This window comes from Eptatretus burgeri, chromosome 17 (assembly GCF_056783735.1).
Source record: "Eptatretus burgeri isolate ZD-2024b chromosome 17, Ebu_testis_v1, whole genome shotgun sequence".
Lineage (NCBI taxonomy): Eukaryota > Metazoa > Chordata > Myxini > Myxiniformes > Myxinidae > Eptatretus > Eptatretus burgeri.
The window spans coordinates 12,419,625-12,434,496 of NC_140977.1; the positions used below are offsets into that span (position 1 = coordinate 12,419,625).

General features: G+C 43.9%; 1 protein-coding gene across 1 annotated transcript; it reads left to right on the top strand.

Annotated features, from left to right (window-relative positions):
- The first annotated feature begins 519 nt into the window (after positions 1 to 519).
- On the top strand, positions 520 to 10,605 carry LOC147009333 (uncharacterized). The gene is made up of 2 exons (XM_085861962.1): positions 520 to 653; positions 6,790 to 10,605. Exon 2 carries the CDS (start codon positions 6,798 to 6,800, stop codon positions 8,493 to 8,495), a length of 1,698 nt encoding a protein of 565 aa, XP_085718088.1. The 5' UTR covers positions 520 to 653; positions 6,790 to 6,797; the 3' UTR covers positions 8,496 to 10,605.
- Positions 10,606 to 14,872: the final 4,267 nt, after the last annotated feature.

The following is a 14,872-nucleotide window of genomic DNA, read 5'->3' on the forward strand; positions in this document are numbered from 1 at the left end:
AGTGTGGTATGGACCTTGGGTGATAATTAATTGACGATGTATGTCTGGACGGTGTCCATAGCCCTGAGCGAGTGGAGGCTTGTCGAACCCGCATTCTCGCAATGGAAGACTATCGGTCTGCTCGCCATGCTGTAATCGTGTCACTGTCAAGGACGTCATCCTGCCGCATTGTCACATACCTTCAGGTCAGCTCATTGGGACATCCTGCGACCACAGAGCCTACAACGACAGGGTCGGTAATGACGTCTGTCAGGGAACAAGGAATGATGACAAGCCGCGTCGCTCCATACAAGACAACGGTTTTCTCGTGATCATGTAGGATGGATTCATCAAGAATGACAATGGCAATTGGGTGGCTCCGTTACTCTTCAAAGACGATGTAAAACTTCCAGACAATCCTCCCCCTTACAATCAATTGCTTAAAGTCCCTTTGCAAACTTCTGGATAAGAAACCAGTCTTAAAAGAGCAGTTGCTGGACTTCATGGCTGAATTATTTTCCAAAGGACATATTGAGCCTCTTGAACCAGGAACAGAGGCAAAACGACTGCGATGGCATCTTCCTCATTTTGCTGTATTCCATCCACACGGACCTGGCAATATTCATGTGGTGTTCGACGGCAGTGCTACCTATGGTGATGTCTCGCTAAATAAGGTGCTACTTCCTGGTCCAGACATCGTCAATAGTCTCCTTGGTGTATTAGTATGCTTCAGACTGGAGTCCATCGCCATTATGACTGACATAGAACAAATGTTCCATTGTTTCTATGTGTGTGAGGACCACCGTTGGTTTAAGAATGACCCCCAAATGACTCAACCATGGAGTTCTATTAGATATTCTATTGTTACCCTCGCCGGAGGAGAACGTATTGCATTTGGGTCCATTTGTTGTTGGGTCACCGAAACAGGTGACCCTTATTGTCAGTAATTCTGTCTGTTTGTTTGGATGTTTGTTCGTTTGTCATCAGTATAATTGGTAGTAAACGTGGGCGGATTTCGACCAAACTTGGGTGGTAGGTACATATTATGACCTAGTACTTTGGAAATTGTGATGATTGCTAGGGACCATTTGGTTCCCAAGCAACAACCAAAAAACCTTCAAAATCGGTACCGTTCACACGAAATCAATTCCGAAAGCCATTATCCCACGTAGGGTTATGAAATTTGGCACGAATGATCTACAGGTGATGCTCTATCAAATATATTCCGGTTTTTGTGACATATGGAATACTTTACCTGCAGCGCCCCCTAGAAATTAGGGTATGCGCAAAAATTGGCGAAAATTGAAGGCCCCCTAGCGACCAGGTGAGTGCATCGATATGAATGAAACTTTGCAGGTTCATGGCACTCAATGAGTACTACAACTTTGCCTCACGACATATTGACCGATTTCGCTTAGGTCAGGGGTCAAAGGTCAATTGGTGCAAAAATCAATAATATGCGAGAGCTGGAGGTGCCTTCGCGCCAAATGCTACTCCTCGGGTTATGGTCGGATGGTCATGAAAATTCACACTAATCGTCTGGAATACATCGCGCACAAACAGTCGAGCCAGATTTTCGATTTATATCTTTGTTCACCCACAGCACCCCCTCGAACTTTGGGGATTTCCGATTTCAAACCACATTTTCGGTACTTTTTATTCAAATGGATACCGAGTAGTTATCAGTAGATGGAACTGGATGAGATTTGATACGCATAATCTTAAGGTGATTCCCTGTCCACTATATGACATCCATTTTGCACTATATCTTATAGTTTCCATGCTCGGCGACCCATCGCCGCCTACCGGCTTGTTTGTCTGCCTGTCTGTTTGCAACCGCTTGTCAGATTGAGACAAAATTTTCACCATAGGAGCGATTACTCATGTAGAATGTTTTATTGATAATTATGACGTCATCAGTCACGTGGTGTGGCAGCCATGTTGGAAAAACGGAAAAAAACTTTGGACCTCTATCTCTGAAACCACACCAAAGAAAAAATTGAAACTTGGCACAGAGCAAGTACTCTTGATGGGGAATGAGTGTGATTTTTTTATGTCATAGGTGCCTTCATTATGACGACATAATTGCAGATGTATAACGCGACATCTGATCAGTGTCAAAATTTTTGAGGGTCATCTCGGGATAAAATGGTCCATAGAAAAAAAAATTGGTGATGTCATCGGTCACATGATTCGGCAACTATATTGTTAAAAAAAAATTTTCAAAAATCTTCTCTGAAGTGGCTGAACAGATCGAGGCAAAACGTTACACGGATGACTGCCTATCCATGAGGAACAAAAGGTTCACACATATCACATAATAGGTCACATGGTTTGGCAGCCATATTGGATTTACCCTAAAACCCATTAAAAAATCTTTTTCTCCAGAAGGGCTGGACAGATCGAGGGGAAACTTCACACAAATGTTCAGAAGTTGATGAAGAAGAAGACATTAGGTTTAGCTAATATGCTATCTTCTGCATGTCGTTATATTGATGGTATTTGTGTGATTAATTATAAGTTTTTTTTTGGAAGGCTGATTCATATAACTTATCCAGAAAGCCTAATGGCAGAAAATAAAAGTAATAATGATCGTGTCGTTACATATCTGGATGTGTCTGTTCGAGTTGGAAATAATTGTTTGAGTACAAATGTGTATCATAAAGCAGTAGCCAAAACCCAAATCCTATCCAGGTTCCTTCTCATGACCGTCTTTGTCGATTTCAAATCCTCCTTGTACTCCAAAGGTGCATTTTGTCATTTATTTGATCTTGAAGAACATCAAGGTTTTTAGATCATGAACATCAAGATCATCCCCCTCCCCCCATTCAAAACAATGATCAGCCGAAGTGAGAGACAACACCAGCCGAAATAATATCCTCCCCAGAATTTTGATTCAGTTCCAGATGCAGATCCGGCCTTTCATTGGGAAAGAATACGTAAACTGTTCAGTGCTCTACATGTTTCTGCCAAGTGCCATTGTAGTTTTTCCAAGTCGCCCTCAATTTTGTCCTTCAACTGCGCTGTTGTTATTTCTCATCTCTTTCTGCTGCTCCTTTTATTCAGTTGCCTCCTGATCTCTTCTGTGTTCTCTCTTCCACAAGCCTTGACTGTAAACAACAACAACAAAAGAAATCCTAATTACTATTTTGACTTCACAATTTCTCTGGAAACCTTTGTTACCCTTTCACAGACCATCTGACATTCCAAAATACTTCATCCCTTTGACAGAAAGACAGTGGTTGTATCTCTCAGAGATGACCTACAGAATTCAGAAACTACTCTCACACCTGAAATCTGACTGAGTGCAGGTCATGAATACTCACAGTTCCTCTCTGAAATAATAAACCAACTATCATATTTACTTTGTGGATTAACCTTTGAAAGAGGTTTATTCTTGTCAACTCTGTGAGCCTCACCATTCCCGATGACGTGTTACGAGACAAAAAAATTACGAGAATAAATTTTCATGTGAGCTTCTGGATGCAAGTGCAAGTCGATTATGAATTATACAGCGGGCCAATCATACATTTGCTCTGAAATTGAATAACCTCCAGTAATGTATTGTTATGGGTTCTGGGGGTTGTGTGGTCAGAAGGGGAGTACTCGGACCCACTTCCCAGCCGATGACCCTGAAGTTGATTAGCTGCAGATAACTCCACTGCACGAAGGGTTGCTAAGCAACTATGGACGCCATCTAAGACATTTAATTCAGGCAGATACCAGAATCTAACTCTGCTTTAGCTTTCCCGCAAATTGACCCCCCAAAATTGGGGTACCGTGCTCTCAACGCTCCACTGCTGTCAATCAAAATGGCCGAGCGATACCAAGTGGCTTAAGTATAAACATAACGAAATAGCAGGGCAGAACTCCCTGTCATTAATTACATGCCTTGTCTCACCAATGGAAAGAGACAATCAGGCAGTTTGGAAACAGTTTATAAAGGATTAACAAATGCATGTATGTATATTGTACAAGACAAAAACAGCATCACAAAATAAAGCTCTTACCCCTAAGCACATAAGTCCTCTTCGCCAGTCAACCTCTCATGATTCTACACACAGCAGGCACCTCAATCATTCCGAGGAAACTATATAAGCAAGAGAGAGAGACAGAGAGAGAGAGAGAGACAGAGACAGAGAGAGACAGAGACAGAGAGAGACAGAGACAGAGAGAGAGAGAGAGAGACAGACAGAGAGACAGAGAGAGAGACAGACAGAGAGACAGACAGAGACAGAGACAGAGACAGACAGAGAGACAGACAGAGACAGAGAGAGAGAGAGAGAGAGAGAGACAGACAGAGAGACAGAGAGAGAGACAGACAGAGAGACAGACAGAGACAGAGACAGAGACAGACAGAGAGACAGACAGAGACAGAGAGAGAGAGAGAGAGAGAGAGGAAGCCAGGGCAAATTGGTGGCCCTTCACTCACGCGATACAAGCTGATGCACTTAAGGCCCTGTCACACCTTGACGTTTTAGCCAGCGTATGGCAAGGTCTCAAAATGTATGTAAAACGCTGGCGTACGCTGAACTATTGATGTTTTTTTTAAGTTTTGGGCATATAATAACCTGTTGGACGTATACATAACGTATTAGTAACGTACACAGAACGTTTCAATCACATATAGATAACTTATACCAACGAATGCTGAGCATGTTGTCGGCGTTCACAACCTATGCCTAACGATAGTCTAACTTATGCATAGCGCATGGCAGCGTATCGCCGATGATCACGTGGCGTAGGCTATTCATAGGCTGCGGCTCGACGATTCAAATCATAACCGCACTGGACATCGAAGTGTGAAGCCGCTGTCACACCTTGACGTTTTCGCCAGCGTATGCCGACGTATGAAAAATTTGCCGAACTAAGCTGGCACACGTCGAATACGTTATGGGTAAGTTTTGTATACATTAAGAGCACGCTGGCATACATCGTAGTACACTGGCATATGTCGTAGTACGCTGGCATACGTCATTGTACGCTGAGTACGTCGAGAAATTTTCAGCATGTTGAAAATTTCTCGACGTACTCGACATATGACACACGTTCCACATACGCTGGCATAAGTTGTAGGCACGCTACGCGATCGTTGACACACGTCGACATACGTTACTTGTACGCTACTCATAAGTCAAAACACGTCAAGGTAATGGTTAGCGTCAGTGTTCCAGACTCCCTATTTTTTTTTCTCTTCGGTATGACGGTTATGATTTAAATCATTGAGCGGCAGCCTTTTAATTATGTCATGTTATAACCGCACTAGAAATCGAAGTGTCAACATGACCGTCATACCGAAGAAAAAAAAATTAAAAAAAACCAAAAAAAAACCAGGGAGTCTGGAAAACGGATGCTAACCATTACCTTGACGTGTTTAGACTTATGAGTACCTTACAAGTAACGTGTGTCGACGTGTGTCAACGATCACGTAACGTGCCTACAACTTATGCCAGCGTTATGCGGAACGTGTGAGTCATACGCTGGCATACGTCGGGAAATTTCAAGCATGGAAAATTTGTCTAACAGCTCGGCGAACTACGACATATGCCAACATGCTCTTAACGTATTGGACATGTGCCAGCGTTTTAGCCCAATTTTGCATACGTCAGGCATACATTGGCTAAATTGTCAAGGTTTGACAGGGCCTTTACGCTGGTCCCAAAGTGAAAAAAGGGAAGGGGAGAAAGAAGAGGAGGATAGAGGATGTGGTGCGCAGTGCAGGGATAGGTACAGGTGAATACCTGTAATGCTTTCGAGGAGATCGTGATTTGTGAGTCAGTATCCCAGTCCTAAAAACGAACAAGGGCGTAATGTTGAATGCTCTTGTGCGTTCAAAGCGAATAAATTAGAGGTAGGGAAAGCCAGAGATAGATTGTGTGAATCGATGTGTTTGGCCAGCATTTCAAAGAAAACTGCGGCCTGTCAGCTCTCCACTGCACCGCGTCACCAGCCCGTTCATCTGAAAACTTTCATCCTTGCAGGTCCAGCCTCGTAGGTTTAGCCTTGACTTCTATTTCCCAGACATGTGCAAGCCCCGAGCCCTTGGGTTTATGGGTTTATATCAGGCTCTTGGAGGGGTGTGGTTTGGGGACTGAGCAACTTTGAGGATAGCTTGAGCTTGGTGGGCGCCACCTCTTCACTGGTCAGTTCCTGCCACCACGTGACGCCCATTGGCCGAGCCCAGCTCGCACAATGGAACCGGCAACCAAGGCGGAGCATCAGCCATTGACATCACGCTGTAGGCCCACCCATCTGCTGGTGCTGTGTGCTCGTACTACATTATTATGTTTCTTGATTGGATTTGTACTCGTGGTTTTATAATGTGGGTTTTGCAATGTTGCGTATGATGTTGAGGGCAATGTTTGAGTGTTGGGAAGCATGCAGGGATGTGCTGCAGAGGTGTGGGGAGAAAGAGAGAGAGAGAGAAATATTAAGAGAGATGGAGAGAAAGTAGGGAAAGAGCGAAGAAGAGAGAGAAAGACAGAGAGGAATTTGATGGGGAAGAATCACAAAGGGTTTCAAATCTTCTCCACAAACTCAACACATTTCCCTTTCCTTTGATACAAAGGGAGAGGTAATTCAACTCGGTCTGGACAAAATTACAACAGATATAACTATGTTAGTGATCCCATATGTGTTGGCGTGCGTCTCCCCGGGGTCTCCGAAAACTATAACACTATTTTGTGTTTGCTCAAATCTAATTTGTGTTAAATATTTGTCAATTATACAAAAATTTTCAAGAATGATACTATAATTTTGTGGCAAGATGGTTTTGAAATTTTAACGACTTTTTGTGACTTGTCTTTGCAGAGAAACAAATGAAACTGGTTTCTTGTTCCAACCGTTCCCAGTCGTTCGACCCGGGAGTTTTCAATTCAGACATGACTCGGACAATTTGTCAAGAAACTGACAACGTTGGCACCGTGTCTTACAACCGCACTTGTAAAAGTTGTACAGAGACCCTCGAGAATATCCAAGGAAGTGAGAGACCACACAAGTGTTCTGTGCGTGACAAATCATTTACCGTGTTATCATCTTTAAATCTCCATCAAAAAATGCACACACAAGAGAAGCCCGACAAGTGTTCTTTACGTCCTAAAGTCTTTGCTCAATCGAAAAAATTTAATGAACGTCAAGGAATACATGCAGGTGAGACTTACAAGTGCTCCTTGTGTGAAAAGACTTTTCCTGGTATTTCATCGTTGCAAAAACATGAAAGAATCCATTCGCTTGAGAAGCCTTTCAAGTGTTCTCTTTGCTGCAAAGCGTATGCTCACTCATCAAGTTTACAGGTTCATCAAAGATCACACACTGGAGAGAAACCATACAATTGTTCTGTGCGTCATAAGGGCTTTAGTCATTCACATTTACACCATCATAAAAGACTACACACAGGAGAGAAAGCATACAAGTGTTCTGTATGTTGTAAGGTCTTGAGTCAATTATTAGCTTTAAAAGTTCACCAAAGAACACACACGGGAGTGAAACCATACAAGTGTTCTGTGTGTCGCAAGGCCTTTCGTCAATCATCACATTTACGCACTCATAAAATGATACACACCGCAGAGAAGGCATACCAGTGTTCTTTATGTCGTAAGGCCTTTAGTCGATCATCATATTTACACACTCATAAAATGATACACACAGGAGAGAAGGCATACCAGTGTTCTTTATGTCGTAAGGCCTTTAATCGATCATCGGCTTTACATGTTCATCAAAGAACACACACGGGAGAGAAGCCCCACAAGTGCTCTGTGTGTCTTAAGTCCTTCAGTCAATTATCAATTTTACAAAAGCATCAAATGACGCACACAGTAGAGAAACCATACAAGTGCTCTGCGTGTCACAAGACATTTGCTTCCAAGGCAATTTTACTCGCTCATCAAAGAATACACACAGGAGAGAGGCCCTACAAGTGTTCTGTCTGTCTTAAGTCCTTCAATTACACAAAAACATTGAAAGAGCATCAAAGAATACACACAGGAGAGAGGCCCTACAAGTGTTCTGTCTGTCTTAAGTCCTTCAATTACACAAAAACATTGAAAGAGCATCAAAGAATACACACAGGAGAGAGGCCATACAAGTGTTCTGAATGTAATAAATCCTATAATTGCATGAAAACCTTTAGAGAGCATCAAAGAACACACACAGGAGAGAAGCCCTACAAGTGTTCTGTGTGCAACAAATCATTTTCCGTGCTATCATCTTTGAAACAACATCAAAGAATACACACGGGAGAAAAGCCGCACAAGTGTTCTGTCTGCGACAAATCATTCACTTTGTTGACGACTTTGAAACAACATCAACGAATACACACAGGAGAGAGGCCTTACAAGTGTTCTGTGTGCAGCAAGACGTATATCACCTTATCAGCTGTGAAAGAACATCAAATAATACACTCGCGTGGTCAGAAAAAGAAGCCATACCAGTGTCCCGTGTGCACCAAGGATTTTGCACGTTCCTCAACAATGAAAAGACATGAAAAAATTCACGCAGGTGAGAAGCAAAGGGCATAAAATGAGAAAGTGCAAACACATGGAAGCAGCTATTCTGATGAAGGTCATTTTTGGAGAACAAAATTAAACTCTATGAAAGCAACAGAAGACAAACAGAAAACCTTCACAGATGAAACAAAACGAGGAGTTTGCAGCAAGGACAACGTTGAGAAGTAATAATAAGTGTGGTATGGACCTTGGGTGATAATTACTTGACGATGTATGTCTGGACGGTGTCCATAGCCCTGAGCGAGTGGAGGCTTGTCGAACCCGCATTCTCGCAATGGAAGACTATCGGTCTGCTCGCCATGCTGTAATCGTGTCACTGTCAAGGACGTCATCCTGCCGCATTGTCACATACCTTCAGGTCAGCTCATTGGGACATCCTGCGACCACAGAGCCTACAACGACAGGGTCGGTAATGACGTCTGTCAGGGAACAAGGAATGATGACAAGCCGCGTCGCTCCATACAAGACAACGGTTTTCTCGTGATCATGTAGGATGGATTCATCAAGAATGACAATGGCAATTGGGTGGCTCCGTTACTCTTCAGAGACGATGTAAAACTTCCAGACAATCCTCCCCCTTGCAATCAATTGCTTAAAGTCCCTTTGCAAACTTCTGGATAAGAAACCAGTCTTAAAAGAGCAGTTGCTGGACTTCATGGCTCAACTCTTTTCCAAAGGACATATTGAGCCTCTTGAACCAGGAACAGAGGCAAAACGACTGCGATGGCATCTTCCTCATTTTGCTGTATTCCATCCACACGGACCTGGCAATATTCATGTGGTGTTCGACGGCAGTGCTACCTATGGTGATGTCTTGCTAAATAAGGTGCTACTTCCTGGTCCAGACATCGTCAATAGTCTCCTTGGTGTATTAGTATGCTTCAGACTGGAGTCCATCGCCATTATGACTGACATAGAACAAATGTTCCATTGTTTCTATGTGTGTGAGGACCACCGCTGGTTTAAGAACGACCCCAAAGCGGACATGTCCGAATTTCATATGAAGGTGAACGTATTTGGGAAATGTCCTCGTCCCGCCTTTGCTGCCTATGGACAACGTAAAACTGTGTCGAATGGTAAAGAAAAATACGACTTCTACCTTCTGTTCCCTATACTCACGTTGGTCTTGATGTTTTTGGACTGTGGATGGTTCTCACCTGTCATACCAGGGGCAGCATCTCCTCTGGAAAATGCTGGGCCATATTATTTGCATTACTTACCATGAAGACAACACGTCTTTGTGCACCACCATGCAATTTTGGTCATTCTTCAGATATCTTCGGTTATCAGTGGCAGCGTGCACAGCATTTAGTGAATACCTTCTTGCTTCGATGGCGCAAAGAATATCTCCGGACCCTGCAGCCCCGAACGTTGTGGCAAGTCAAGGAGCGCAGTCTTCGTGTCAGTTATATCGCTCTGCTGAAGGCGGATGCGCACAGGGACAATTGGCCCTATGGACGTGTGATTGAGACATTTCGCAGCGCAGACAATCGGGTTCGAAAAGTGCGAATCCACACCATGATGGATGATAAATCCCACATCTCGCTGCGACCCATAACTGAGGTCATACTGCTTATACCAGCAGGGGAAGAGTGAATTCCTTCATTGTGTTCGACTGATTGTGAATTTCATATTCTCGTGTCATTTTCCACTTTGTTCTTATCCGTTAGCCATAGTCTGGTCCATAAATTTTGTGACTGTATAAGATGTACTATGTAGTCAGTTTATTTCATTTTATGACTAATGCTCACAAATTTTGAAAATGTTCAACAACAATTTGACATTGTTCTGAGCCAAAGTGGTTACCCCAGTTCTCGTGTTCACGTATTTCTCTTTGCTCATGCAAGTGCTGTAGTGGTTTATATTTTTGAAAATAAATAGGACAATACCCCTGGGTGCTCACCTGGGAGAATATTGATACTGAGGAGGAAGTCACCGTTGGACGGAATCAGCAAAATGTAACCAATAAACCAATGTTGTAACAAATACCTCTTTTGGGGGGAAACCCATCCCCTTCCCCCAGCCCAAAAATATCCTTCGATGCTGATTTTTTTTTTAAATGTTGTGAACAAACTTTGGTACATCACATGTGATGAAGGTTGTGGTCGTTTCATCAGAATTGTGTGTGCAGTTTTTGAGAAGAGAGCAAATACTTATTTTGGGGGGCAACTGCCAGTACACCCCCTTCGAGCCCGATTTATTTGTTTATTTTTTTCTGGTTTGAGAAAATTTTGGTACATCATGGGTAATGAAGTTTCATCGAAATTGTGTGTGTAGTTTCTGAGAAGAAAGCAAATTCCTATTTTTGGGGGCAACCCCTGAAGACCCCCTTAGGGCCTGATATATTGTTGTAGTGCCGGGTTCGGGGGCAGAGAACGACCGCTAGATGGAGCAGTTGGGCCGTCTCCCACCGAACACCCGGAATTGAAGGTCGTCACTCCGGATAACTCCCAAGTCGACAGGTCGTGTAATGGACCGTGGACGCCAATATTTCGACCGCGTGGTTAGGATCTTTTTTTGTCTAATTCCAATTTACCTAATTAGCCACGCGGTCAAGCTCCCGGGGAAGCCACACTCTCGGCCAGCTTTGTCCGAACTGAGTCGCTGTTACCGAATCGGATCCGGCGTAACCGAGCGGGAATTACCAAAGCCGCGCCGGTCCAAATAACAATCTACGGCACAATCGGCCTCACTATAACTCAAACCCAAATAATGCTAGGCGAATGAGAGAAAGCACAGAAAACGAGCTGATACATTTAACACGGGGCTTATTCACAATAATCAGGAAGAGAGACACAGAGCAGAGTTAATCCGACTAAATTGCAATGTACAATAAGCAAGGCACTTATGCAATTCTACTTATAAGACTGGCCACAAACATACACACACACCCAAAAAGAGATGGAGCCAACTGGCCTTTATTCGGACCCTCCAGCCGCGGAGGATAGGCAAGCTGGGGGTTGGAGTTTGGTTGGGTACCTGGCCGCCTCGTGTGGTCTGGCCGACCCGCACTTGTGAGCTTGAAATCCGTTAAAGGGATCGGGGTCCCCAGCTCGAGCACTCCACATGAACCACAATCCAACGAGCGCATACGAACCACTACGGTGGGACTCAAACCCACAGCCAGAATCCAGCGAGCAACCAGGATCCTATGGACGACCAGCCACCAACGAACGACGGCAACGACCAGGGAACGAAGACGGGAACCAAATTGACGAAGGCACGACCGAAAAAGGACCCCCACTCGTCTTTGAGTGCCTCGCGATTCGTTTTATTCCCCCCCCCCCATGTGGGGTGGAGGGATCCGTTTCTCTGGTAATTCGCCTCCGTATTGGACGAGGGGTTTCGGGTGTCTTGGTGGCCAGCCGTGATTGGAGGAGGGCCGTGTCGGCGTCTCGGTGCTCCTCCCCCGAGAGAGGCTCTTTTGCCTTCCCCAGTTTCGACAGGGGAGACATTCTTTTATTGATGTGGCGGAGTCAGAGCTCCGAGGCGAGGGGGCTCCGCCCACGTCCGTAGTCAGAAACACGTGCGTTATGGCGCCGTGGTGTGAAATGAAGGTTGGGCGGGTGAAGCGCTATGTTTGCCCGCAGAGTGGGAGGATGAGTGAAGTGAGGGTTTTGTTGGCGTTGGCAGATTTAAAGATGTAAAAAATCTGACCATAAAAGAAACCCGCAGCGCACACATGAAATTCACCCATTAGACAAAGGGGAGGGATTCTAACTATCCACATATACTTAACGAAATAACTGAACTATGGGACTGCTGACTGTCTGTGTGCAAAAGGCTTCCAAATTCATAACAATATATATATATATATATATATATATATATATATATACATATATATATATATATATATATATATATATATATATATATACATATACACACACACATGTTTGGTACTACAGAACTTCAATATGGATACAAACAAACACGACATAATAGTGACCGAAGCTTTTCGTGCTGCACTCTTCAGGGGAAGATCACTGCAAGTGAAGGAGGAAGTGAAGGCACGTGCTTTATACGCAGGTCTCTATAAGGTAGACACTGATTGGTTCAACCGTAATGACGTCACTGTTTATCCGAACGCCCATTGGTCAGCTCATCATCTTCACCTCGAGCTCCCATTGGCTGGAGCAGAGTTTGCCGATGATTGACGTTTGCACCCGCATCCTGGAGAGAGGGGGGATGGGTTTCCCCTGAGGTCCATTCTCCATTGATTCCCGTTCTTCCCTTGATCTTTCCATGCTGAAAGAGACACAGAGACCGTACAGGTACATTCGTGAACAAGCTTTTAATATCAAAGGATGCCATTATGTTGTCCCCACTTGTCGGTGTTTCAGCTCGAATAGATTCTCCAAATGTGACGGAATCCTTAACCACGAAATGAGAAAGTTAATCCAATACCGGTTGCAGTACCCGATCAAATGAGACAGTGGAGACTGCTCAAGACAGACAATATGCTGATTGGATGACAACAGCCCAAGCTCGAGCTAACTCAACTCTTGAGGCGACAAGAACCAGACTATTTACTGAATGTGTGTCAATATGTCATGCCAGAGGAAATCCCACTGCAGCCTACGCAAAGTGAGGCCTTGAAGTACAATTCTTCAACTGATTATTGTGCTTGCCACCCATCTGTTTCCATTGGCAATACAGTGTGTCTCTGAAAGTTGCCAGTACTGCCTTGCAAAAAACATGGAAATTGGAAACTTCTGGAATGTGTTGCTCAAATGGAAAGCCTCCAGCACCTCTAAAAACTCTTGCGCTGGCTGACACACCCATTTAAAAACATTCCTTATCTAACTTTAGAAAATACAACTGCAGCTTTCAGATGACTTATTTTGGTGGAAAACAGATAGATGGCAATCTCAACTTCCGACTTCAATGTCATGCCGACATTCAAAGTCCAAGGACAAATTTACCACTGAATTGGATCTTTGTTGCCACTACCAGGCAAGGAACGCACTTTCTTGCAAATATATTCAATGGGAGATGAGAGTGAGCAGGTTAAGTAACGATGTGGCAACATTTCTGGAAACAAATTGGATATTGTCCTGGAGCTGCAAGAAATGTTTCACAAGAACAACAGATATGTCCAGAGCTTCAAAACAGCCATGGAGGGCATGACATCCGAGGAGTTGAAGGTCATTATGAGGGCTGACAAAACTCCGACTGATGAACATGAGCGGCAATTCAATACACCAGATACAAATGAGGTTGCAATTTTAATGGTTGGACAGGAAAGCGAATGGCGTGGCATTATCCTCCAGCAACGTGACAGTCAAATATTGAGAGTTTCTGAGATCCACTTTGCTTACGACGCTTTGCAGTACCCCCATCATTTTCAGTTATGGAGAGGATGACTACCACTTCAAGTACTGGTGTGTTAATCCAGCAACAGGTGATCCCATTATTGGTAAGAAAAAAAGTGTCATCATTGGACTTCCATGTCTACCGAATTATGGTACGTGAAAACAACTTCAACCATCTGCTCAGATGTCGCAACCTTTTTCATCAGTTCATTGTTGACATGCATGCTCAACCAAAAGACCCTGCAGGCAGAGAACTATGTCCACCTTCGATGTGCAGTAGTCAATGATGGAAAACCCTCGGAATGTTGGTTAGTTGGTCATACGACCATCAATCTTCACTGGGGAACCTCGATACATGTTTGGAAAAAAAAAAACCTCAAGATGCGATGACACATGTTCCAAACTATGATAGGCCTGACCTCTTCATTACGTTCACTTGCAATCCATCTTGGCCAGAAGTCATTCAAGAGCAAATGGATGGACAAACACCTCAGGACTGGCATGATCTGCTTGCACGTGTTTTCCGACAGAAAATAATTCGGCTTTTGGACTTGCTGACACAAGGGGCAGTATTTGGACAAGTAAAATGCCATATGTACTCTGTCGAATGGCAAAAGAGAGGACTTCCTCATGTCCACATTCTCTCATCTGGCTTGCTCCAAAGATCAGACCAAGTCAAATTGATTGCACAATTTGTGCAGAACTTCCTGATCCACAGGAGGATCCTATCCTATCTTACGCCACTGTTACTAAGCAAATGATCCGTGGCCCGTGTGGAACACTTGACCGACAGTTTCCCTGCATGAAGGATGGAAAATGCACAAAAAGCTTCCCAAGAAAGCTTCTACAAGAAACACAGACAGATCAAGATGGATATCCACAATGCCGAAGAAAGAGACCAGATGGTGGCTGCACCACCAAAAAGAAATGACGTTGCAATGGTGAGGGAATAGTCATTCATAACCAGCGGGTGGTTCCATATTCTCCTGTACTATGCAAGATCTTTGATGCACACATTAATGTTGAATTCTGCAGCTCCATCAAGTCCATCAAGTATGTCTGCAAGTATAT